Raw genomic sequence first — 27,380 nt, 5'->3', positions numbered from 1 at the left:
AAATAAATTATTATGTCACCATATCATATCTATATAAAAACTATACATTATCATTGAAAAAGTTAATCGGGTTGACAAGTCACTCGGGTAAAATATTATTGTTTCCAAAGTCAAACAATAAATAATATACAATAAAGTCATTTACAACATGATCATCTCACTTAAGCAATTAATACAACAATGATCATATCATTTAAGTCATTAATTATAATTGACTTTTGATTATTTGAATTAAATGCTTTAACTCACATCAATTGTAAAAAGAGAATTTTTTATTTTTGATCTTATTTTCTAATATAGACAATAGAAAGACAAAAAATTGACATTTTTACAATAATTTAAAATAGAGGGTTAAATTTAAGTAAAATAATTGTGTGTGAGTTTTTTTTATGGAAGTGTGTAAATTTTTTGCATCAATATTTTAAACCACAATCTATGGTTAATAATCAACTTGTAAGAGAGCAACAATATGAGGTCAATTGTTTTTTTAACATATGATGATAGATGGTCAAATATGAATGAAAATGTTAATGCAAAATTATTTTACAATTAAATGTAATAAAATTTGTAATACAATCAATCATAAACTATAGAAATCGAACAAATTTTACAAATTTTGTTTGAATTTTTTTATTCTATATAATAATTGATCAACTTAATTAAAAAATGAATTAAAAAAGAACATAAATATGCATACCTTGACAGAAACTAAAAATACATCATGATATAATGACACACAATAATCTAACATCAAAACAAAATATACCCATGATAAAGTTGGATCATGAAGAAGAGTAGACTTGAATATCGCTAGTCAAACTTTAAGTGATACTTAAACATCGCTAAAAACTTTAAGTAATTTCAAAGCAGGTCGACCGGTCAACAGAAAAAAGCTCCAGAGAAGGCGTAGAGAATCTACAATGTCAATTGCCAATCCTTAAAAAATGCCCAACTGTAAACTGAAACCCTGTGGCAAAACTGTCGCCATTAAATTCTACATGTTAAGCAATCAAAGCTCAGTTCCCAAAACATGCTTTTATTCCACCATGAGAGAACAAAATTTGTATAAAAATCCAGACCATGAAAGTGCGGCAGAACCAAAGGCGAATCCACAAATGGCCAACCATGCTTTTCTTCATTGTCAAGTGATAAGCTTTCCCTTCAATGTAAGGGAGATCAACGTTCAAACCATCTATTTAAACCACCCCTTCTCAACATTCAAGCATCACAGTTTTCTTCATCCATCTATTGAATGTGAGATAAGATAGCTTATTTCAATACATTCAATTAGATACCCATTTCAGATTTGGTTTCACAGATCAGAAAAATCATGGGTTTTGGTGCCGTTTCGTGGTTGGCCATTTGTTTGGGCAGTGTTATAATGGTGTCTGCAGCAGGTTATGATCCCATGCAGGAGTACAAGATGTTGCCAAATACTTATAATGGGCAGCACAGGGCTCTTTGCTATGCCAAGAACAGCAGGTGCATGATGAAGATATTGACCTGTCCCCTTCAATGCCCCCACAGGAAACCTAGAAGGGCCAGGAAGTTCAAGGCTTGCATGATTGATTGCAGTAGCAAATGTGAAACTACATGCAAATGTAAGTAGTTTTTGAAATAGATTGATTTTAGTCAGAATAGTCATTTTAGATCTATCGTTATTGAATATCTTAATATTTCCCATTTGTTTTCATTTTTCGGTTCAATTGTGTCATGAATCTTTTGCATCAATATCTTGTGTTACACTTTGTGATCCATCATTCACTACTGCATCAACTTCCTAAAATCTCGATGATGGATCATAGAGTGTGATCCGAAATGGCGATGTAAAAACTTCACCTATAATCGAATCCAAAAATTAAAACAACAACTGTAATGGATTGTGGAGAGTTGATGTCATTACCTTTGATATCACATAGCTTTGTATAGTGAGTATAGTTTGCATGCATTAAGTATCCCATTTTTTGTTGGGTGCAGTTAGGAAGGCCAATTGTAAGGGTTTTGGATCTCTATGCTATGACCCACGCTTTGTAGGGGGTGATGGTGTAATGTTCTATTTCCATGGTGCTAAGGATAAGGACTTTGCTCTTCTATCTGACCACCACCTTCACATCAATGCTCATTTTATTGGTACAAAGCCCGAGGGTCGAAAACGTCCCTACACATGGGTCCAAGCACTAGCTCTCAAGTTCAACTCCCACACCTTCACAATAGCTGCCAAAAAGTCTTCAAAATGGGACGACAACCTTGAGCATCTAATGTTCACCTTTGATGGAGAGGCCTTTACAATTCCAGGTTTGCTTATTTTTTTTTTAACTCCAGTTTTATAGTTTTTCGAGCATCAATAATAGAAACTATTGAAGAGTAACTTTACAACCATATATTGATCAGTTGTAAACAATATCTCTCATGAGAATATATTATTAAACTCGTTTCATTTGTTTTAATTTTATTCATGAATAATTGAAACTATTGAGGTATAACTTTATGGACATATGTTGGTCACATGTTGACAATACATTTTGTTCTTGTGACAATATTTTTAAGCTCATTTAGTTTAATTTCATTTCATTCAGAAGAAGATCTTGCTAAGTGGACCCCTCCAATGCTTGGACCAAACACTATGACAATTGAGCGTATCGAGGAAACCAACAATGTCAATGTTATTATCCCAGGGATTGTTGAAGTATTTGTGAATGTGGTACCCATCTCAGAAAAAGAAAACCTCATGCACAACTACCAACTACCTAGTGATGATGTATTTTCTCATCTTGAAATGCAATTCAAGTTCTTTAATCTCTCCTCTAAAGTGGAAGGTGTCCTTGGCAAAACTTATAGGCCTGGCTTCAACAACCCTGTGAAGAGGGGTGTCCCTATGCCTATCATGGGTGGTGAAGACAAATATGCTACATCTTCTTTACTATCCACTGATTGCAAATATTGCAAATATTCTTCAGTGTCTCCATTTGAGAACTTGATCATGAATGAGATGGAGACATATAAGGCAGATTGTTCTAGAAGCAATGGAAATGGGGGTATGGTGTGTCGCAAATAGCTTTAGATATATTATTTGAACAAATATAGTCAATTTATTGAGATTTTTCAATAAAGGATAGGTCATGTCAAGCTAAGAGTTTGATCTAAAATAAGGATAGAAAATAAAGCTTGTATCTTGAAGTCCATACATAGACATATAATGGAGTGTGAGAGTGTATCCATATTTAATTTTAATCAAAAAAATATATTATTAGTTTGATTCCATTGAAAATCTAAGAAGTGCTTGATTATAACATGTAATTAGAGAATGAATTTGATGTATATTGTAACTTCATGCTTTTTTTATTTTATTGAATATGATATTATTCTTGAAATAAGCAAAATTTTAATATTAGTTTATTTTTAAAATTGTGTTGTACTAGTAATTATATTCAAAATTATATTAATTGAAGTATAATACATTGTAATAAATTATTTTTCTCTGGAATGAATTCCATGACAAAATATTATTATAAGAAAACTAGTTGATATTGATTTTTTTTCTTACAAAGATTCAAAATCTTATTTTATTTTAGATAGTTTTGACCTAAAATAAGTTTAAAGGAAAAAAAAATGAAAATATTTAAATTACATGTAAGAAAATTAGTAAAAATAAAAACTATATCTTAAGTTGGAAGCCTAATTTACAAGTGATTGACTAACACAAGAATTATGATTCACCAAAGTTATTAGATAACACATTAATATGGGGAACAAAAGTAAGTTGGTACCAAGTGAGGTCAAAACACAATGTAGAAATGGATGCATCTAATATGTAATTAAATGACAATTGGAAATTTATTTTACAAGGATGTGCAAAGTTTCAAACCAAATTCACAATCTCAAATAGTGGAAATGACACTTTAGTTCTTATATGATGGTTGAGATGCTTGTATTTTTCTGCATAGATATACTAGCACATATGTAACACCCCACCAAGGGATCCAAAAGAATTAACCTAAAGTTTTACTAAGTTTCCCAAGCACTTTTTTTTTTAAAGTATAACATGCACATCAAACACAATAGTAGCGGAAGCAATTTAACATGTAATCATCAACAACATACCTAATAGGTTACATTCCTTAAGGATACCAAGAAGTTGAGTCACATTTAATTTTAATTAATTCTAACTCTAACAACTACCACATCCACAACATCCACATGAAAGAATAATTATAAAGTCCAATGTCCTTTTAATATACATTTGTTCCAAATACCTCTTGGCAAATTAATTCGGAATGCTCAATCATCTACTGTACATGTCATAGAGTATGAAAGGCTTAAAAGAATATACATATGTAAAAGTAAAGATACATTACCCTCATTGAATCCATGATACAAGTACAATAAAATAAATGAAACCATCTATCATACATGATACATCCATCCATCATAAAAGATATAAACATCCAACATAAAATACAACTATCCATCATAAAACATAACTAAGTGTGTGGTTCCTCCTAATCGTCAATAGCATCATTAGACAATCATGGGCCCTAGCCATCCCCCACGCATAACATCCCAAGTCACTGATAAGATCGTCAGTACTATAGTAATAGTGATGTCACACCTAAAACATGCTACATCATATACATAAAGAAATCTAACATACTAGAATAAAGCATAGTAAACAACATCATCTATGCATGATAAACAAGCATACCAAGAAGCTCTAGCCATGGTAGCAACAAGCGGATGGATCTCAAATGGTAAGAGTGAAAAAGCACTACCACCCAACCGTGTAGAACCTAAGTGGTCCACTCCCACCGTGCAGAGGAGATAGTCTCAAGTCCCAAACAGGATATCAAACCACATAACACAATACTTTCTAAGTCCAGGAATCCTAAAAGTATTCTAACTCAAGGGTTCCAACACATAGATCAACATCTAGACCCAGAGGCACAACAAAGACATGTAAGAATCTACTATGCAAGTGGAAAAGTGTCAATGCAAAAGTCAGGTTCGGAGTTACCTGACCAATCCCTAAGCATCTCATGGGAATCTCAGGTCCCTAGTGAACCCTGTGGCCACTAGTATCCTCTCATACTGATGAGGCATACTACGAAATGCAAGGTTGCAACCAAGCGTTCTCTCTACTCCCATCCTAGTCTATACTAGCACTCGAGGCATGGGTGAGAACATACAATTATCTTATTAGGTTCATTTTACTCTCATTTAGTGTAAATGTTATCACTTATTAAAACAACCTACAATGAGTTACCCTGGCAGCCACTTAGGGCCCCGGCCCCCATTGCAAGCCACTTCTCAACACTACATATAGATAACCTACCCTAGGCTCATGTAATCACAAATCACAAAATCACCTCAGCCCTATATAAGCGACTAGAAAGCATCAAAAGATAAGCCACAATAATCACATTAGTTCTCCATGAGAAATTGGAAAGCATCAAATCATAATCATAATGATCACAACAATTCTCTATCAGCAACTAAAGGCATCAATGATAAGTCACAATATCCAACGGTTCTCCAACAAGCAACCAAAAAGTATCCCAATAATAACTCACAATACTGATCGAAGACTCCAAAATGGTTAAGTCAAAATATGTCACACAATGACATCATCAAGATCAAAACAAACACTTCAGTCCTCTCAAAGCGACTAGAAAACAAATCAAGTATAACTGATCGATGACTCAAAAATGGTTATCAAATATGACAAATCGAGACTCGTAAATAGTTAAGTCAGGTATCTCATATACATGCACCTCAGCTTCACACAAGGAAACTAGAAAGCAATAACAACCAGTAAATACAAACATCATAAAGCATATCAACACATCACCATGGTTGGATTTAGAGAGATCGAGAACAAATCATCATAATATCACATATAGATAACCCCCGAGCCTCTGGTAACAACCTAAGACTGGTCAATGCTAGAACAAACCTCAAAACACAGAGAACACATAGAAGACATCTAAGTCTCACAGATTGGATTTTGTTTAGAAAAAAATATTGTTGATGTTAATTTAGCAATTTTGTTTTAGTTTCAAGGTATGTTCCAAGTTAAAAAGATTTCTAGATAATCCTACAAGTTGACCCATTCACTTGTTCGAATGAAACTAGAATTATCCTCCCATCATGTTTTAAATCAATAATATAATTCTACAATTTTCATCAAATAATATCCATTATTAATCAACTTTAATTAAACTATTTTTAATTAAATTAATTAACAATTATTGATCTAAAAACTTATATTAATATCTTCATTAATTATCAATTTATTAATATTTAACCAAAAATTATTAATAAATTAATAATTACAAAAGCTATATTAAAAATGCATTAATACTTAAATGAACAAATAATAATAAAATCTGTCAATAAATATAATACTAAGTTTACATTAAAAAAACTTATTAATAAAGTATTATTAATTAATAATATATTTAGTATTAAGATCTATTAATAGAAATTATTAAATAATAATAAACCTATCATTTTAATTAAAAAGTTATCTAAATTATAATAATTTTATATTATATAACTTTTTTAAAAAGTTCAAAATTACGTAAACTTATAAATTCTTAAAAAGAACTTTAAACATATTTTAATTAATAAAAGTTTATGAAAAGAAACTTTTAAGTATCTTAAATTAATAATAAAAGTTTATAAAAAAACTTACGTATCTTCTTTATTTAAAACATAGTATAAGTTTAAAATACAAATTTATATGATTAACGCCTAAATCAAAGTTCATTATATTAAATAGGGCATGTAATAAAGTTTTTATAAAACTTTTCATGCAATTTACCAAATCGGTACCTTGCAACCATTAACTACAGTATACCCAGCGATAATGAATTCATTGTCTACGACTTGCAGCGTACGACCTTCCCACATTGACTTAGTCTTTTTTTTTTTTATAAATATATATACATATTATTATATAATAAAGTTTATTATATGAGGTTAATTCAAAATTTAAGTGTAAAAATATAGTTCCATTTAAGATACTTTAAATGTATTCTATAAATCTTGTTTTATATAATTTTAACATAATCAAATACTTTCTTTCACATGTCATTATGAAATTTATAATTATATAATGTTTATTTAAAATAACTTCTTCTTAATATTTATTTTATTTTATTTTATTTTTAATTGTTTTTTGTCTTTATTCTGATAGAGAGAAAACTACCAACATCCAAATTCTTAATTTAGAATTTCACCCTTAACTTTGATCCCTCCTTAATTAAATCCTATTTCCTTTAGTCTATCAGACGGGTTTTTCCTTAATAGTATTTCAATCTAGGTTTACAAATGAAATCAAATAACAACAGATCTAGAACGAAGAATTGACACATTCAAGAAGACAAGTTCTTACAATCACAAAGTAGACAAAAATATCAAATTGCATAATTCAGTCAGTGATCACAACACAAGATCCTACCTCAACCTGATGCTAACATGCAACCAACCGAAAATTGTGAGAAGGTTCGCTCCCAAAATTCGTCTCCGAAAACTCCTCTAAAATTTGTCTCCAACTTTCATTCCCAAAATTCGTGTCCAAAATCAGCGGTCCCTCAAAATGAACTCCAAAGTTGTGATAAGGGGTTTTCTCCTCAAACTGGGGCACTAATTGTGCATTCACCCCAAAGAACTCTTTGCTCACAAGACTCAAACTCTAAATTAACTTTTATTAATCTTTGTTTTATCTTTTCATGCACATTAACCAAATTATTAAATAACTTTATTTAATTTGCCACTTGACTACAATTTTAAATTAATTTATTACTTTTAACCCCATGCGCACTTTTATGCAATTAAATATCTTTATTAAGTTCACACACTTTATCTTTTTAATTAATTTCTTTTATTTTAAACTCATGCACACATCATGCAATGTAGAATCTTTTTAATAATTTAATATCTTTTCACTTTTAATTTATTTTAGAAACTTGATTGATAAAATATTTATTAACTTAAATAACAATAATATTTAGTATTTATTTAAAAATGAACTCTAAATATATTATTATTAAATTAAATAAATATTATCACGTTCTAAATATATACTAATAACTTAAAGCTTTATCTCCAAATTTAATTCTCTTATTTAATAAATTTCTCAATTAATTAAATACAATTAAATATTAAAGCGTCATAATAATTTTCATAAAATTAAATTATTAATTTAATCTTTTAATTAGACTTAATTAATAGAATTTCACCAAAGACTCATAAAGCAACATACGAAAACCCATTATAACAGAACACATACCAAATCAAACAAAAGGGTTAGAATCACAAATTAACATCATTTGACGCATTCAGAGTGTACTGACTCAGATACTTGTCCTAATTTTCAATTAGGACAAATGGCTTAAAGGGTTAGGATTTGGACTCAAGAATTTATCTCCCCTCTCTTACCATTGAGATAATGCGATAGGGTACGCTCATCTTGGCAATTCAGAGAAGTTGATACCCAGTACCTGCAACCTGCATAAAATTCATGCATGTACAGAAACAATATTCTAAGCTAAACAAGCAATGGTAGGAAGTGGTGCATCGTGTAGATCTCGACTAGCAAGTGACTACGACTCCCTTCCTTAACCACATCAGAAATGCCATACATAAAGAAAACAAACACACATACTATACACATGCAAGTATGGGGTAAGTATTCATAAGAAAACATGTACAATAACCATCTAGTTAATCATCATCAATAACAGAAAACACTGTGATAATCATCATACATACATGAAGTATAGGGTATCAAGTAATCTCATCATATAATCAACTGAATAAAACAATATTTGATAATCTGAGAGTAATGCTACTAAACATCATGCATAAAACTGGTCTAAAAGAGATCAACAATGATAACTGAAATGCAAACTAGGGGCAGGCACTACATCCACCCCTCCTTGACTTAGGCTTACTCCTGAAAGCCTACCAGGATGGTAAAGTTAAAAACTCATTGTGCGGGTCCCATTGAACCCTTCCCCCCTATATGAGGATATGGCTCTACTAAGAACACTGCAACATAGTTAGAGCAATATGATTTTGGTTTAATAGTAAACCAAAAACCATATTAATCCAACATTCATCCTTTTAACAAGTATTGAAATAGATCCCCTAAACACTCTAAACAAAGGATCAACATAATGCTCACAAGGATAATCAAAGGCATACTTCCTTAAAATATAGATAGAAGATACATGTTTTGAAAATAGGATAAGTTTTAATTTTCAGTTTTGGCCTATGCTTAGTTTTACGTATAATTTTTAGTTTGAAATCTAAGTGTTGAAGTATGAAAAATATACAACTAAAAGTTAAAGTTCTGTTTCAGTTCAACTATTTCAAGTTTTAGTTTGAAAGAGATACACATAATAGTTTAAAGTTTTTGTTCTTGCTCGACTAGTTAGCACTAGTGGCGTTCCAATATATGCAAAGCTCCTAATGTAGAAACTCACACTCTGATACCAGATGTAACGCCCCGCCAAGGGATCCAAAAGAATTAACCTAAAATTTTACTAAGTTTGCCAAGTATTTTTTCTAAAGTATAACATGCACATCAAACACAATAGTAGCTGAAGCAATAACATGTAATCATCAACAACATACCTAACAAGTTACATTCACTAAGGATCCCAAGATGTTGAGTCACATTTAATTTTAATTAATTCTAAGTCTAACAACTACCACATCCACATGAAAGAATAATTATAAAGTCCAATGTCCTTTTAATATACATTTGTTCCAAATGCCTCTTGGCAAATTAATTCGAAATGCTCAATCATCCATTGTACATGTCACAGGGTATGAAAGGCTTTAAAGAATATACATGTGTAAAAGTAAAGATACATTACCCTCATTGTATCCATGATACAAGTACAATAAAATAAATGAAACCATCTACCATACATGATACATCCATCCATCATAAAAGATATAAACATCCAACATAAAATACAACTATCCATCATAAAACATAACTAACTAAGTGTGTGGTTCCTCCCAACTGTCAATAGCATCATTAGACCATCATGGGCCCTAGCCATCCCCCATGCGTAACATCCCAAGTCACTAATAAGATCGTCGATACTATAGTAATAGGAATGTCACACCTAAAACATGCTACATCATATGCATAAAGAAATCTAACATACTAGAATAAAGCATAGTAAACAACATCATCTATACATGATAAACAAGCATACTAAGAAGCTCTAGCCATGGTAGCAATGAGAAGATGGATCTCAAATGGTAAGAGTGAAAAAGCACTACCACCTGACCGTGTGGAACCTAAGTGGTCCACTCCCACCGCGCTGAGGAGATAGTCTCAAGTCCCAAATAGGATATCGAACCACATAACACAATACTTTCTATGTCTAAGAATCCTAAAATTATTCTAACTCAAAGGTTCCAACACATAGATCGACATCTAGACCTAGAGGCACAACAAAGACATGTAGGAATCTACTATGCAAGCGGAAAAGTGTCATCGCAAAAGTCACATTCGGAGTTACTCGAGCAATCCCTGAGCATCTCATGGGAATCTCGGGTCCCTAGTGAACCCTGCAACCACTAGTATCCTCTCATACTGATGAGGCATACTACGAAATGCAAGGTCGCAACCAAGTGTTCTCTCTACTCCCATCCTAGTCTGTACTAGCACTCGAGGCATGGACAAGGACATACAATTATCTTATTAGGTTCATTTTACTCTCATTTAGTGTAAATGTTATCACTTATTAAAACAACCTACAATGAGTTACCCTGGCAGCCACTTAGGGCCCCAACCCCCATTGCAAGCCACTTCCCGACAGTACATATAGATAACCTACCTTAGGTTCATGAAATCACAAATCAAAAATTCACCTCAGCCCTATACAAGTGACTGGAAAGCATCAAAAGATAAGCCACAATAATCACATCAGTTCTCCACGAGAAACTGGAAAGCATCAAATCATAATCATAATGATCACAACAGTTCTCTATTAGCAACTAAAGGCATCAATGATAAGTCACAATATCCAACGGTTCTCCAACAAGCAACCAAAAAGTATCCCAATAATAACTCACAATACTGATCGAAGACTCCAAAATGGTCAAGTCAAAACATGTCACACAATGACATCATCAAGATCAAAACAAACACTTCAATCCTCTCAAAGTGACTGAAAAAAAAATCAAGTATAACCGATCAATGACTCAAAAATGGTTATCAAATATAACTGATCGAGACTCGTAAATAGTTAAGTCAGGTATCTCATATACATACACCTCAGCTTCACACAAGGAAACTGGAAAGCAATAACAACCAGTAAATACAAACATCATAAAGCATATCAACATATCACCATGGTTGGATTTAGAGAGATCGAGAACAAATCATCATAACATCACATACACATAACCCCCAAGCCTCTAGTAGCAACCTAAGACTGGTCAATGCTAGAACAAACCCCAAAACCCCAAAACGCAGAGAACACATAGAAGACGTCTAAGTCTCATAGATTGGATTTTGTTTAGAAAAAAATATTGTTGATGTTAATTTAGCAATTTTGTTTTAGTTTGAAGGTATGTTTCAAGTTAAAAAGATTTCTAGATAACCCTATAGGTTGACCCATTCACTTGTTCGAATGAAACTAGAATTATCCTCCCATCATGTTTTAAATCAATAATATAATTCTACAATTTTCATCAAATAATATCCATTATTAATTAACTTTAATTAAACTATTTTTAATTAAATTAATTAACAATTACTGATCTAAAAACTTATATTAATATCTTCATTAATTATCAATTTATTAATATTTAACCAAAAACTATTAATAAATTAATAATTACAAAAGCTATATTAAAAATGCATTAATACTTAAATGAACAAATAATAATAAAATCTGTCAATAAATATAATACTTAGTTTACATTAAAAAAATTTATTAATAAAATATTCTTAATTAATAATATATTTAGTATTAAAATCTATTAATAGAAATTATTAAATAATAATAAACTTATCATTTTAATTAAAAGTTATCTAAATTATAGTAATTTTATATTATATAACTTTTTTTTAAAGTTCAAAATTACGTAAACTTATAAATTCTTTAAAAGAACTTTAAACATATTTTAATTAATAAAAGTTTATGAAAAGAAACTTTTAAGTATCTTAAATTAATAATAAAAGTTTATAAAAAAATTTACGCATCTTCTTTATTTAAAACATAGTATAAGTTTAAAATACAAATTTATATGATTAACACCTAAATCAAAGTTCATTATATTAAATAGGGCATGTAATAAAGTTTTTGTAAAACTTTTCATGTGATTTATCAAATCGGTGCCCTGCACCCATTAACAGTATACCCAACGATAATGAATTCGTTGTCTACGACCTACAACGTACGGCCTTTCCACTTTGACCTAGTTTTTGTTTTTGTTACACACACACACACACACACACATATATATATTTTTTAAATTTTTTTTTTTTTTTTTATATAATAAAGTTTATTATATGAGGTTAATTCAAAATTTAAGTGTAAAAATATAATTCCATTTAAGATACTTTAAATGTATTTTATAAATCTTGTTTTATATAATTTTAACATAATCAAATACTTTCTTTCACATGTCATTATGAAATTTATAATTATATAATGTTTATTTAAAATAACTTCTTTTTAATATTTATTTTTTAAAATTATTTTTAAATTATTTTTCGTCTTTATTTTGATAGAGAGAAAACTACCAACATCCAAATTCTTAATTTAGAATTTCACCCTTAACTTTGATCCCTCCTTAATTAAATCCTATTTCCTTTAGTCTATAAGATGAATTTTTTCTTAATATTATTTCAATCTAGGTTTACAAATGAAATTGAATAACAACAGATCTAGAATGAAGAATTGACACATTCAAGAAGACAAGTTCTTACAATCAGAAAGCAGACAGGAATATCAAATTGCATAATTCAATCAGTGATCACAACACAAGATCCTACCTCAACCTGATGCTAACACGCAACCAATCGAAAATTGTGAGAAGGTTCACTCTGAAAATTCGTCTCTGAAATCTCCTCTAAAATTTGTCTCCAAGTTTCGTTCCCAAAATTCGTGTCCAAAATCAGCGGTCCCTCAAAATGAACCCCAAAGTTGTGATAAGGAGTTTTCTCCTCAAATCAGGGCACTAATTGTGTGTTCACCCCAGAGAACTCTTTGTTCACAAGACTCAAACTCTAAATTAACTTTTATTAATCTTTGCTTTATCTTTTCATGCACATTAACCAAATTATTAAATAACTTTATTTAATTTGCCACTTGACTACAATTTTAAATTAATTTATTACTTTTAATCCCATGCACACTTTTATGCAATTAAATATCTTTATTAAGTTCACATGCTTTATCTTTTTAATTAATTTTTTTAATTTTAAACTCATGCATGCATCATGCAATTTAGAATCTTTATAATAATTTAATATCTTTTCACTTTTAATTTATTTTAGAAACTTAATTGATAAAATATTTATTAACTTAAATAACAATAATATTTAGCATTTATTTAAAAATGAACTCTAAATATATTATTATTAAATTAAATAAATATTATCACGTTCTAAATATATACTAATAACTTAAAGCTTTATCTCCAAATTTAATTCTCTTATTTAATAAATTTCTCAATTAATTAAATACAATTAAATATTAAAGTGTCATAATAATTTCCATAAAATTAAATTATTAATGTAATATTTTAATTAGACTTAATTAATAGAAATTTCACCAAAGACTCATAAAGGAACATACAAAAATCCATTATAACAGAACACATACCAAATCAAACAAAAGGGTTAGAATCACAAATTAACATCATTCGACGCATTCGGAGTGTACTGACTCAGATACTTGTCTTAATTTTCAATTAGGACAAATGGCTTAAAGGGTTAGGATTTGGACTCAAGAATTTATCTCCCCTCTCTTACCATTAAGATAATGCAATAGGGTACACTCATCCTGGCAATTCAAGAAAGTCGATACTTAGTACCTGCAACCTGCATAAAATCCATGCATGTACAGACAAAATATTCTAAGCTAAACAAGCAATGGCAGGAAGTGGTGCATCGTGTAGATCCTGACTAGCAGGTGGCTATGACTCCCTTCCTTAACCACATCAAGAACACCATACATAAAGAAAACAAATACGCACACCATACACATGCAACTATGGGGTAAGTAGTCATAAGAAAACACGTGCAATAACCATCTAGCTAATCATCATCAATAACTACAAACACTGTGATAATCATCATACATACATGAAGTATACGGTATCAAGTAATCTCATCATGTAATCAACTGAATAAAACAATATTTGATAATCTAAGAGTAATGATACTAAACATCATGCATAAAACTGGTCTAAAAGAGATCAACAATGATAACAGAAATGCAAACTAGGGGTAGGCACTACAACATGCACCCAAAGGAGGTACAAGGGATACACAAGAGGTGTTTTATTTGAAAGCATAAATTAAGCTTTACATAATTAAATAAAGTTTCACTAATAACTTCTTCCTAGGGAATATATATCATCCTAGATCATGACTAAAATGAGAGGAGATGAGCCTCTGGTGTAATGAAAATCAAGCTTGCCTCTTAGCTTGTCTTGTTGATTAAAGAGAACATATGCAGCTATTCTTAATAGAAATCAAGAATTTTCAAAAATGAGAATACTTGCTTCGAAAGAAAGATTTTGGTAATTAATTTTATAGAGATTTTTTTTTCTTTCTTCTTTTGATAATGCCAAATGTATATGTTATGAAACAAAAGAAAAGCTAGTTATTTCCTTGATAATCAAAGAATCCAAATTCAAAAAAGATCAATTATCATATTTTTCTTTATTTTGATTCATGTCATTTGATGAACCAACAACTAATGTTGAAGAGATTATTTAGGACCTATCTACATCATTATTTGAGCATATCCACAAATAAGATTAGGATTAATCTAGCTTAGACCAAAAGTTTCACTTATGGTAGCATATCTTTGGTTTGTATTTCAAGCCAAATATGATGGACCAAATTCTAATCACTGATAACATGTGTTTACTCAAAAATCCATTATAACTCGTTATAGACATTTTGTTAATTCTATTGTTCTCATTAATCCAGGATTAGGATAGTAGAAAATTCATGATTTTAATGATTGAAATTTGCTAAATATAAAATGATAGTCATCCAAGAAAAATGTCATCAATCCAAGCATAGAGTATAAAACTTCTTGTACCTAAAATTTTAAAGAATTTGTTTTCATAGTTAGAGTTACACAAAGAACCTTAGGTAGAGCTTTAACAAACAACTATCCTTAAGGAGGATTAATAGATCCTTCAAAACATGAGTACAACACAATATGTGAAACACTAAACATGATTCACATTCCCTGTTAATCAAAGTAAAATAATGATGCACATTGCAACACAAACCAAATAGTGATAAGTTTCACTTGTGATCACGTTTATATAATCAATAATATAACCTCCATACTATGCATAGATATAGTACATTTAAGGGAGAGGATCTAGTAGTTGAGTGATGTAACCCTCAACTCTTCAAAGAATAAATTAGAAAATGTCAAAACACAAAAGTTTTAGAATGCCATAATTGTAGTGACCACCCATAGTTTTTTTTCTATTATATTTACCAAACTATTTTTATACCTATTTCATGCATGTGTTAGTTTCTGTAATGGGCACCCCTGGATGTCCCAAAAAACTAAACCAAATTGCTGAAAGGAATTATGTCAAACAGTTTGCATTCAACTTCTTATTTCTCTGTTTAATGTTTTAAACCCCTTATAATTCCGGAAATCAAACATTTATTGTTTGTTGTGTTTCGTGCATGGAATTGGTATCATACAACATAAACAAGAAAGCAACTACAATGATATGCAGAGTGGAAATGAACTACTGCTAATAAAATGTTATTTTCAGAATTCATAAAATCAAATACATAGCAGATTTATCAACTCACTAATTACTTCAGCAATATTGTCATAATACTCCAGCCCATGCTTACAAATTTGCTGCTACAATACTTTGTCCTCCAATCAGTCCACTACCTTCATAATACCATTCCCTCCAAGCGGCATAAGCGTCGGACAAGTAGTGAAGAAGATATGAGCAAAATATCAAATCTGCCTGTAGCCGAAAATGCAACTAAACTGCCTGATAATGAAGCCAATAAGAAAGAATTCCAAAGGCCAAACCCCAAGGGAATGACGTCTAGAATGTTACAAGAGAGGATAGACGTCCTCAAATGCCGAAAACAAAGCTGCAACTCACACACCAATTTCTTCTCATATTCAACCTGTCTAATGAAGCCACAAATGCTTCCTTTTATTCTATTCCCACGGGTCCCCTCAACTCATATGGGCAATGTGGGATAAAAGATGTGTAATATAAAACATATATTAAAATACCCCTTATGTCTCCCTTGGCTACACATCACCATAAAATATATATTAAAGTAACACTTTAATATTTTACAATTAAATTAGACATTACTTTAATAAAACTTCAGGCATTAAAATGTATTAGCAATCGGACTCCGAATAATGCGAGTGATAGCTCATCGGAAAGCTCTCACCGAGGAGTATCGAGTCCAATCACCAAAATTGACCTGCACTGTGTCCTGCCGACTTACTAAAAATAGTAAGTATGCCTGAAACTAAGTAAATCAACTTCGTTTTGGCCCAAACTAGAAATGACTAGGCTAAAACACTCCAAGATCCCATTAAACCCTTCGTTAGCCCTCGGGACCATGTAGAACAAGGCTAACGCGCACACACTTGGTCAACTGCTAAAATGGGGACATTACAGTTTCAAGGGTATTAGATTTATAATTATGAAATTATTTCATGACTTGGATTACATGTATATCAATAAAGAATTACTTAATTATATTTCATATGTTTATTGATGATTATGATTACTAGTGCATTAATGATGATTTAATGATGATTACTTCATATTCATAACAATGCATTATTTTATCTGAGTATGTGATGTTTGACTTATAATTATTATGGTACTTACCCCATACTTACATGTGTATGGTGTAGCAGTTAGATTATGAATCTCTCCCTTTCCGTTGCCGAATTTCTCATGAGTATGGTCATTTACTGCATCAGTGCCCTCGTAACTCAAGTTTCAAAGGAGTGGATGGTTCTACAGCTAGCAATACTGGTGGTTTGGCAGATACTACAGGGAAAGGACAATCTCAAATGGCTAATACTACCAAGGGGATGAATCTGCAAGATGCTACAGGTAAGGGTAAGGCTCAAATGCAGGATAAGGATGGATTTTCCCTTGTTCGCCCTCATGCTAAGGGTCGTTGTCAAAAGAGGCCTTTGAAAGAAAGATTATCTGATTCAGGTTTTAACTGCTTTGAGGTGCTGGATAGTATGGTTCTAGAGGAGGGTATTCCTCCTCCTATCTCTTCTGATCCAGTTTGCACAGATGAGAGATCTGTTCCTAATGATGCCTGTGGGGTATCCCAAGTTGTAGTATATCAGAACTGTGAGGTCCTTGTAGCTCCTGTGATAGAGGCTCTGGAGACTCCTGCAGTGTTGGAGATTACTGATGTTGTTTTAGCTGATTTGGTTAAGGATGTGCTACCATCAGGTAAGGGCAAGGGTTCTCCTCTCCCCTTGGGGTTGATGTCTCGACCCTTTAAGTGGGCTTCTTCTACTCCTCCTCTAAGGAGTGGGCACAAAATAGACCAAGAGAAGATTAAACTCACAAGAGATATATTGATTGAGTCTGGTTCAGTGAAACCTTTGGATTCTCATTTTCCCAATTCTACCCAATGATGATTATTCTCTCATGGAATGTAAGGGGGTTGAATAACATCCCTAGACAAAAGGCTATTCATAACTTGGTAGTTGATAATAGCCCTGATGTTTTTTGTATCCAAGAGACTAAGCTCTCTATGGAGTCTATGGTCCAACATGCCTCTAGTATTTGGTCTCGTGGCCAATGCCAGTGTGTTGGGACAACAGGCAGTGCGGGTGGTTTAGCTATATTTTGGGATCTTCAAAAAATTTCTCCTCTTGGTTGGATGTCTTCTCACTCAGCTCTCTCTATGGTAGCTTCTGCTCTAGACTCAGGAGAGGTAATCATGGTTACTAATGTGTATGCACCTGTTGATCTTGTGGGAAAGGAGGAACTTTGGGAACATATTCAATATGTTAGAAATTGTCATCCTTATCATCCTTGGGTGTTAGCAGGGGACTTCAATTCAGTTTTAAGTCTGGAGGAGAAGCATGGTGGTTTGGATAGATTGGGGCCTTCTTCTGCTCTTCTTCGGTAACATATATCTCTTTTGCATCTCTCTGATGTTAAGCCTTCTAATGGTCTCTATACCTGGAATAATCGCAGGACTAGTGTTGCTGCTATCTCAGAACGTCTGGATAGATTTCTTGTTTCTTGCTTCTGGGTTAGTGGCACCCTTACTATCTCTTCCGAAATCTTTGATTGGAGGGGTTCAGATCATTGGCCAATCAAATTTTCTGCTATAGGGGCTTATGTTCTGAAGCATCCTCCTTTTAAGTTCTAGTTGATGTGGCTTCGAGACTCCTCTCTTCATGATTGTGTTTTTTGTTGGTGGAAAGATGGTGCTCCTGCATATGGTATTGCAATGTTCTCATTTTCTAAAAGGCTTCAATATGTTAAAAGGCAGCTCAAGATATGGAATAGGGAATGCTTTGGGAACCTTCACTTTATGAAGAGGCTTGCTCAAGAAGATCTTGATGTCATCACAAGGCAGATTAGAGATCGAGGTTTCTTAGAGGATCTTGGCAAGGCTGAATCCCTTGCTTCTAGAGCTCTAGAAGAATGGGAACTTCGAGAGGAAATTTTTTGGAAGCAAAAGGCTAGAGTTGATTGGCTCTAGGAAGGTGATCGTAACACTGCCTTTTTCCATAAAACAATGCAATCTCGTTGGAATCAGAGCACTATCTCTTCTTTGGTTAATTCTCAAGGTATCCAACTGAATTCCTTACCAGCTTTGTTCCAGGAGGCTATTTGGTACTTCTCTACCCTCTTCTCTGAGGACTCTCCTCCTGCTCATAATGAAGAAAATCTTATTTTGTCCTGTATTCCTTCCCTTATCACTCAGGAAATGAATGATTATCTCATGCGTCCTATTTCTTTGGAAGAGCTGGAGGAGGTGGTCTTTGGCATGCCTAAGGGGAAGGCTCCTGGTCCTGATGGCTTTCCAGTTGAATTCTTTCAGGAATTTTGGGACATCATTAATCATGATTTGTTGGAGGTGGTTAAAGAATCCTATGCTAGCAAGCAGATGCTTCAAGCTTTGAACTCTACATTCTTGACTCTTATTCCTAAGAGAGAGGGTGCTAATCAATTGGAGTTTTTTAGACCAATTTCCTTATGTAATGTGGTTTACAAAGTTATTACTAAGTTGATTGCTGAGAGATTGAAAAGGTGGCTTCCCATTATTATCTCAGAAGAACAAGGTGGTTTTGTTGCTGGCAGATAAATTTTGGATGGGGTGGTTATTTCTACTGAGCCTATTCACTCTATGGCTACTTCAAGGGAGAGAACCATGTTTGTTAAGCTGAATATGGCTAAGGCCTACGATAGAGTTAAATGGAGCTTCCTAAGGAGTATTCTTCTTTCTTTTGGATTTAGCTCTGACTGGGTGAGTTGGATTATGAGTTGTGTTACTTCTGTCTCTTTTTCTGTTCTTATTAATGGTCAACCTTCTCAACTATTTGGTGCTTCTAGAGGCCTCCACCAGGGTGACCCTCTCTCCCCATATCTATTCATCATCATGGCTGAAGGCTTGGGCAGATTCATTAAGCATCAGGTGTCCCAGAATTCTATTCAAGGCTGGCGGTGGGGTAATGGCTTACCTTCTCTTTCCCATCTTCAATTTGTTGATGATTCTGCTCTTGTTGGTCTTGCTAGGATCAAGGAAGCTGAAGTCTTTCAACATGCTTTGGACATTTATTTGATAGCTTCGGGCCAGAAAGTTAATGAGCACAAATCTTCCATTTTCTTTTTTAACACTCTTGATTCTATTCAGCACAGGATTGTTGGTATCCTACAGTTTCAGATAGGATCACTTCCTTTGACTTATCTTGGCATCCCTATTGTTGTTTCTAGGCAGCCACGTCTCTTTTGGCAAAATTTGATTACCAAGTTTCAGGATAAGGTAAATCATTAGACTCATAGATGGCTTTCTACTGCTGCCCGGGTTACTCTTCTTCAAGCTGTTATCCAAGCTCTTCCTACTTATCGAAGCATGGTTCATGCTGCACCTATTTACTTTCTCAAGGAGTTTGATGCTCTTTCTCAACAATTCTTTTGGAGTGGTAATTTGCATAGTACTAAATGGAGCTTTCTTAATTGGACAACTGGTTGTAGGCCTAAAAAGGAGGGTGGTCTTGGTCTTCGATCTGCTCTATTGAGTAGTTAAGCTTTGGCTGCTAAACTTTATTGGCGATGGTGCTCTGGACAACATCAACTTTGGGCTCATATTATCACTCATAAATATTTTCATGGTGTTGATCCTTGCTCTATTTCTGCACTTCCTCTTGAAGGTCATGGCTTAATGGTTTGGCATACTTTGAAGACAGGTGCGATGTTGGTAAAGAGGGGTCTATTTTGGATATGTAAAGGAGGTTCTTAGGCTTTGTTTTGGTTTGATTCTTGGGATGGATTCCCTTCCATTTTATCCATATACCCTCATCTTCAGCCTCTTTGTGACTTTTTTTTTGCCGTTGGATGGGATAAAGTGGCTCATTACAAGACTCCTTATCAATTGGGACCTGTTGTTGGTTACAGATGGAAGCATTCTTCTGATTGGCCTCCTAGAGGTACAGACATGGATCATCAGAAGCTTTCTCAAATTTTGGCCTCTAGAGAGTGTTCTTCTTTGCTTGGTCTAGATGTTTTGGCTTGGGGCGGTTCCTTGTCTGGTAAATATCATGTCTCTGCTGGGTATCAGGAGATAACTAGACAATTATTTGGGGATGCTGAGGTCCCTTGGTGGAAGCAAGTTTGGAATAAAGTTTCTTGGTCCAAGTGCAATTTTTTCATGTGGCTAGTGGCTCACAACCGTTGTCTTACCTGGGATAATCTTTGTAAACATGGATTTCAGGGCCCCTCTTATTGTGTTTTGTGTGGTAATGGAGAGGAGTCTATCTCCCATCTATTCTTCCATTGCTCCTATTCTACTCAGATATGGCACCTTTCGTGGCGCGCTTGGGGTTGCTCTTGTCGACATGCTTCCTCTTTGCTTGAGTTTTGGGCCTGCTTGGGTACTACTCCCTCCAAGTCTTCTTTTCTCCATGCTGCTTGGATTGCTGGCCCATCTTTCATGCTTTGGCATATCTGGTTGGAGAGGAATCGTCACATATTCCAAGATTTTCAGCTTGGTGTTTTGCATCTTTGGTGGAAAATATCACATTCTCTTCAAGAAACTATTCTTGTGAAGTGTGAGCTTGATGGGGGTATGGATCCGGTTGATCTTGCTATCTGTAATCACCTTAATTTTCATCTGCAGGATGGGGCTGCAGCTCATAGGTTTCCTTCTATGTCCAGGCAGCTTCATCATCAGAGGAAGGGTCGAGTTAACTGGGATGGGCACTGAACTCCTCCTCCCTATGGAGTTTTGAAAATTAACACTAATGGTTCTTCCCGTTGGAATCCTGGTCCGGCTAGTATTGGCGGAGTGGCTCGTTGTAGTTTTGGGGATGTTAAATTTTTCTTCTCAGTTCATAAGGGTGATTATACTAACAATCTCATGGAAGCTCAGGCTATTTTATATGTTGTGAAATAGTGTTGCTTGCGGGGATGGAGCAAGATTATCTGTGAGTCTGATTCCTAGGTAGTGGTGAACATGCTTTCTTCGCAAGAGCTTGAGGATGTTAGTTGGCAGCTGGCTATTATTGTTAAGCAAATTCTTTTCTTCTCTTCCTCTTTTCAGTTCATTAGGTTCACGTATATTCCTCGTGAATGGAATAGAACTGTTGATTGTTTAGCCAAATGGGCATCTAGTCATGATCTGGGTTGGAATATTAAGGATAGGAGGCAACTATCCTTTGAGATGGTGCAAGAATTTGATGATCTTGTTGCTCAGGATCGAGCTCCTTGTTGAGCTCTCCTTGTTGTATTCCTTTCTGTCTTAATAAATTTTTTCCCTCTTTTTGCAATAAAATACATGTGTATGGTGCATGTGTCTATTTTATCTTTCTATTTGTCATATTTGATGTGGTTAAGGAAGAGAGTTGTGGTCACCTACTAGTCGGGATCTACACAATGTACCACTCCTTGTCATTGCTTGTTTAGTTTAAATATATATGCATATGTACATGTTCAAATTTTATGCAGGATTGCAAGTACCGGACATCGAGTTCCCTAAATTGTCAAGATGAGGGTGCCCTATCACAATAACTCAATGGTAAGAATGAGGAGATAATGTTCAGGTCCAATCCTAGCTATAACCTAAATAATTCTCTTGCAATGAGGACTCATAACTGACTTTCTACCCTTTTGAAAATCCGTGAATTTATCTTTGTCTATGTTGTTTGATCTTGAGCTTTGGTCTGTTTTGGTAATGTTGCTTTTATGTGGATTTCGCTATGTGATTTATTTGATAAATGATTTAATTATAATATTTTAGTTAATCATATAATATTGAGAATTATTAAATATTATTTGATTAAAAAGAAAATATTAAAGTATGAGAATATTTAATTGATTAAAAAAACTGATTAAATATGTGCTTTAATTTAAAAGTATTAATTTAAATTTAGAAAATTGGTTAAAGAGAAATTAGAATATGATGATATTTAATTAATTATAAATTAATTAAATATGTACTTCACTTTAAAAGATTTAATTTAAAAGTCTAATTTGAGAAGTTGGACAAAAAAGAGAATTAAAATATTAAAGATTTAATATTACTGTATTATAATTATTTATTTAATAATAATTAAATTAGAGTTGCATTTAAACAATGAGCTTTGATTATTATTATTAATTTAAATAATAATCTATGCTTCAATTAGTGCATGCACTAATTAATAAACTGGAGAAAAATAAAATATAAAAGAATGAAATTAAAATATAAAGTTATATTTCTAAATGTGGCATAGTTATATTTATTTAATTTAATGATAATTATTTAGGAGTTTTATTTTAATAATAAACTCTAAATAATATTTTTAATTAAATTAATAAATATATTATTAAAAGTGCTTCAAAAATTAATTAAAGAGAGAAAGCTAATTATTTAAATTAAAATATTTTGTAATTAAATATCTAAAAGAGTTGTGCATGAAAAGGTAAAAGGTAATAAAGTAATAAATAGTAATTGATTAGTGAGTTCCCTCTAGTGATTTGCACAATCATAGCCCCAATTTAGGGGAGAACTCTTTATTAGAGATCTAGAGCTCATTTTACAATGACACAAGTTTTGGGGAGCAAAATTCGGAATTGGATCAAAAAAATTGTTGAAAGTTCAAGGGGTCAAGATTTGCATGCATTCATAGATTATTTCATATTTTAGCTATAGTTTTGAGGCAGGGTTTGAAAACCCATTGTAGAATTTTATTGAAAGATCTGTCTACTTCATGTCTTCTTGGGTGTTTGCATATTGCTTATTAATTTACTATATTGATTGTTGAATAAAGAATTATGTTGTAGAATTTGAAAAAGGAAAACTTATTAATCAAAAAAATTTGACTGAGGAAAGTTATAGAAAAACTGTAGAAAATTATTGTGACTATATTCTTATAAACCCCCTTTCTAATATAACGAATATTTGATTGAAAAAATTGGAAGAAAACAATAAATTGAATAGTTAGGTTTTCAACATTAAAATTGGCATTAGAACAATGAGATTATCATGAATTTTTTAAATATAGATAAATATTATTCTTATATCTAAAATAATTTAATTGCAAAAAAAAATTAATTGAGAGGAAAACATGTTGTAACTAAACTTATGCATGCATATAAAAACCAATACGCTAAAAATAGAAACTAACTATAGCATGGTTACATGCATGTGAAAAAAAATGTTAAAAATAGAAAGCTAAGTATAGTATGGTTAAATGTATGTGAAAATAAATATGCTAAAATTAGAAAACTAAGTATAGTATGCTTGCATGATTTGAGAGATCAAAAACATGTAAAAATACTAATTGCATGTTTATTTTTATTTTAACAAAATAAAATAATTTAATTTTCAAATTTATTTATTTAAAAATAATAATAATAATTTATTAATTTCTAAAATTTAAATAAATATTATTCGTTTAGTTAAAGTGAATGCTAGTAATATTAGTGATTCTTTAAATCTAATCAAACTCTTAGTTGCATATAAATGATTTTATATTTATTAATGCAAGAGGGAAGTTAATAAATAAATATTTATAATTTTATTAAATTTTAAGGGAAGTTGTAGTGGAGTTCACTTTTTAATCATTTAGTTAATAACTATTTGAATTTATGAGAGAAATTACAAATAATTAAATTAAATTTATAATTGTATCTCTAGTTGCATTATGAATTAAAGGAAAAGTAAATATTAATATTAGACTTAAATAGAAGTCATATTAATATTTTAGAAATTGAAATTAATATCAATATTTAAATATTATAATATACATTTATGTTATTAATTAAATCATTTATGGTTTAAGATAATTTAAATTAATAACATGATAATATTACATCACATTTTATATGCACAAAAAGATTGGATATTTAAATACTTACTATTTTAAATAAGTATATTAGCATAACAATTTATATTAACATGTATATTCTTCTTTTATTTCTAAACATATCTTTATGACCCAAATTAAATAAGAGAAATTGGTGAAATTAAATAATGTGGCTGAAAACTATGTGTTTTCTAATATTCTATTTATAGTCTTGTGATGTTTATTTTCTTGATTGTTTTTCTTTGTGGGTTGTTTAGTTGACCAAGTTAGGATGTGCACTAGAGGCATTTTTTGAGATTTCTTTTATGATAATTTGACTAGATTTTATGATGAACTTTATGATTTGAATTGAAATTTATGTTTTACGAGCTTTATGCTATTGAGAATTTATGAGAACTTGAGTTTCGAGAACCAATGTTATTATTTTGGGTTGCTTACTAAGGATCCAAATTCTATCAATATTACTCTTGTGGTATGGGAGACTATTGTGGTTTGTGATTTTTGGGAAGGTAGTCTTGGTGCATGTTTATGAGAGTGGCTTGCAATGGCGGCCAAGACCCAAAATGGCTACCAGAGTAACTCATTGTAAGTTGTGTAACAAGTGCTAACATAGTAATTAAAATATCTTACTTAGCCCTTTTCTTGAGATATATTAAAAAGATAAGTTAGTGATTTTTTCTCGTCCATGCCTTGAGTGCTTGTATAGACTAAGGATGAGATGAAGATGATACCTTGAGAGGTATGGGTAGTTTTCTCATCATCATGAGAAAGTATTCTAGTTCTACATAGAGTCACTAGGGAGCTGGGGTCCTAATAGATTGTCAGGGTAACCTTAAAGTTGGCTCATGTGATGAAACTCCATAGTATGTAACCTAAGTCTCCTTCATATTTTTTTTTAATATTTGTCTCTAGTGGTGCACTTGTTAGATATTACTTTTGATGGTGCATTTATTGTGAGTTGTTACTCATTGATTGGATGTCATTTATTGTTGACAATTGACTTTGATTAATGAATGATCAGTTATTCATTGGTGGTGTTTTTATTGTTGGAGTTAGTGATTGGTAGTTTACTTTTATTAATGATAGTTGTTATCTGCTCATCATTGTCATATTTGTATGTTGACTTGGTATGTGGTTTTGGTATTGGAATGAGTATCTTTTCAATTTTGATTATCTTTCTTCTTTAGTAGTTTGTGTACCCTTGAGGTAGTTTTGGCTATCAGGATTCCTTTCCTAGGATTATTTTATGATTTGATTATCTGTGTATGGATCATACTTTATCTCTCTTGCACGATGGGAGTAGGAGCTTGATTAGGTGACCACACAATTGGGAGGTAGTGTATTATTACCATTTGAGTCCCCTTAGATTGATAGATGTTGGATGTGTTGGGACTAAAAATTGCATGGTCAATTTTGAGAACCATTGAAAAAATCAAATCCCATAAATGCCCTTTTGATGAGATTGTACCCGGTTGTCAGTTTGAGGCCTAAGAGGTGTTTAATGCTTCTAACACCTTTCATTTAGTGCGTCTATGTGTTCTATGAAGTTAAACTGACATTTTGAACCATTCTATGAAGTCCCATTTTGAGCTAGTGTCAAAATTTGCAATTCTGCCCCAAGTGTCAAATAGCGACCAGAGGCCCAGTTTGCATTTGAATATCTTTTACCCAAGAATGTTTCATGACCTGCCACTTTGGAGATGTTTAGTGTACATAATAAAGAACCTATGTTTCAATTTTCAAGTCATATTGAATCCGTTTGACTAGGTTTTGCACCCCCCAAAGTTGGTCATTTACTGTTTTGTGCATTTGACTAGTTCATAATTATGGGAAGCCCTATTCGACCAATCATATCTTTGACCCAGTTTACCCAAATGAAACAATTCTTTTTGCATTGTGTTCCAGGGATCAGACACTTCATATGTTCTAATTTTGAGTTCACGACAAATCCATTTGATCAATTTGCTAACATGATTAAAAACCCAGTTTATATTATTTTGTTACGGCTAAGGTATCCTGATTGATCCGTACCCTTGTTCGGCACATTATAACTTTGATCCAGTGATTGGTGAGCCTAAATGGATTATATCATTGTGTTGTCTCCTAAAAATTATTGAAGTATGTCAATTCCCAAGTCATGAAAAATCCATTTGCATACTTTTTTATGTCCGTACATTTGCCAAAATTTACTTTTTGACACATTTCTCAGTTAAAATTTCCAAGTGCCTGTTTTCGAAAATTCGCCAAATGTGCCCTGTGATGTGTCATGAGCTCAAAACATGCAATTATATTCTCTTCATGGAAAAGAACTTATATCCTAGTTTTCAAAACCCCAAGTGATCAATAACCCAATTTATAATGCTGAACTCGAGCCCAGTTTATGTTTTTTAACATTGTTTGCCTGCAGGGTAATTGAAGTATGGATGTTCGGCAATTAAAATCTCTTGACTGGGAATTCATCATGGGTTGAAAATTTGCAGTGTGATAGAGTATGCAGGATTGAACACTCATGCCGATTTTTGTGGCTTGGTAATCTGATTGGATCAAGTTTTAATTACAACCGGCAGGCCTCCAGACACTAATTCACAATTTGTA

The 27,380-nt window shown here is 32.3% G+C and overlaps 1 protein-coding gene across 1 annotated transcript; it reads left to right on the top strand.

Annotated features, from left to right (window-relative positions):
* Positions 1–1,330: 1,330 nt before the first annotated feature.
* On the top strand, positions 1,331–3,055 carry LOC149528162 (uncharacterized). The gene is made up of 3 exons (XM_089808020.1): positions 1,331–1,601; positions 1,978–2,295; positions 2,577–3,055. The coding sequence occupies exons 1-3, from the start codon at positions 1,331–1,333 to the stop codon at positions 3,053–3,055; spliced, it is 1,068 nt and encodes a 355-aa protein (XP_089664146.1).
* Positions 3,056–27,380: the final 24,325 nt, after the last annotated feature.

The sequence above is a fragment of the Cupressus sempervirens genome, chromosome 11, assembly GCF_028749045.1.
Source record: "Cupressus sempervirens isolate cs-2001-9-10 chromosome 11, ASM2874904v1, whole genome shotgun sequence".
Lineage (NCBI taxonomy): Eukaryota > Viridiplantae > Streptophyta > Pinopsida > Cupressales > Cupressaceae > Cupressus > Cupressus sempervirens.
The sequence above is the reverse complement of the archived record's forward strand: the minus strand, read 5'-3'. Positions and strand labels throughout refer to the sequence as shown.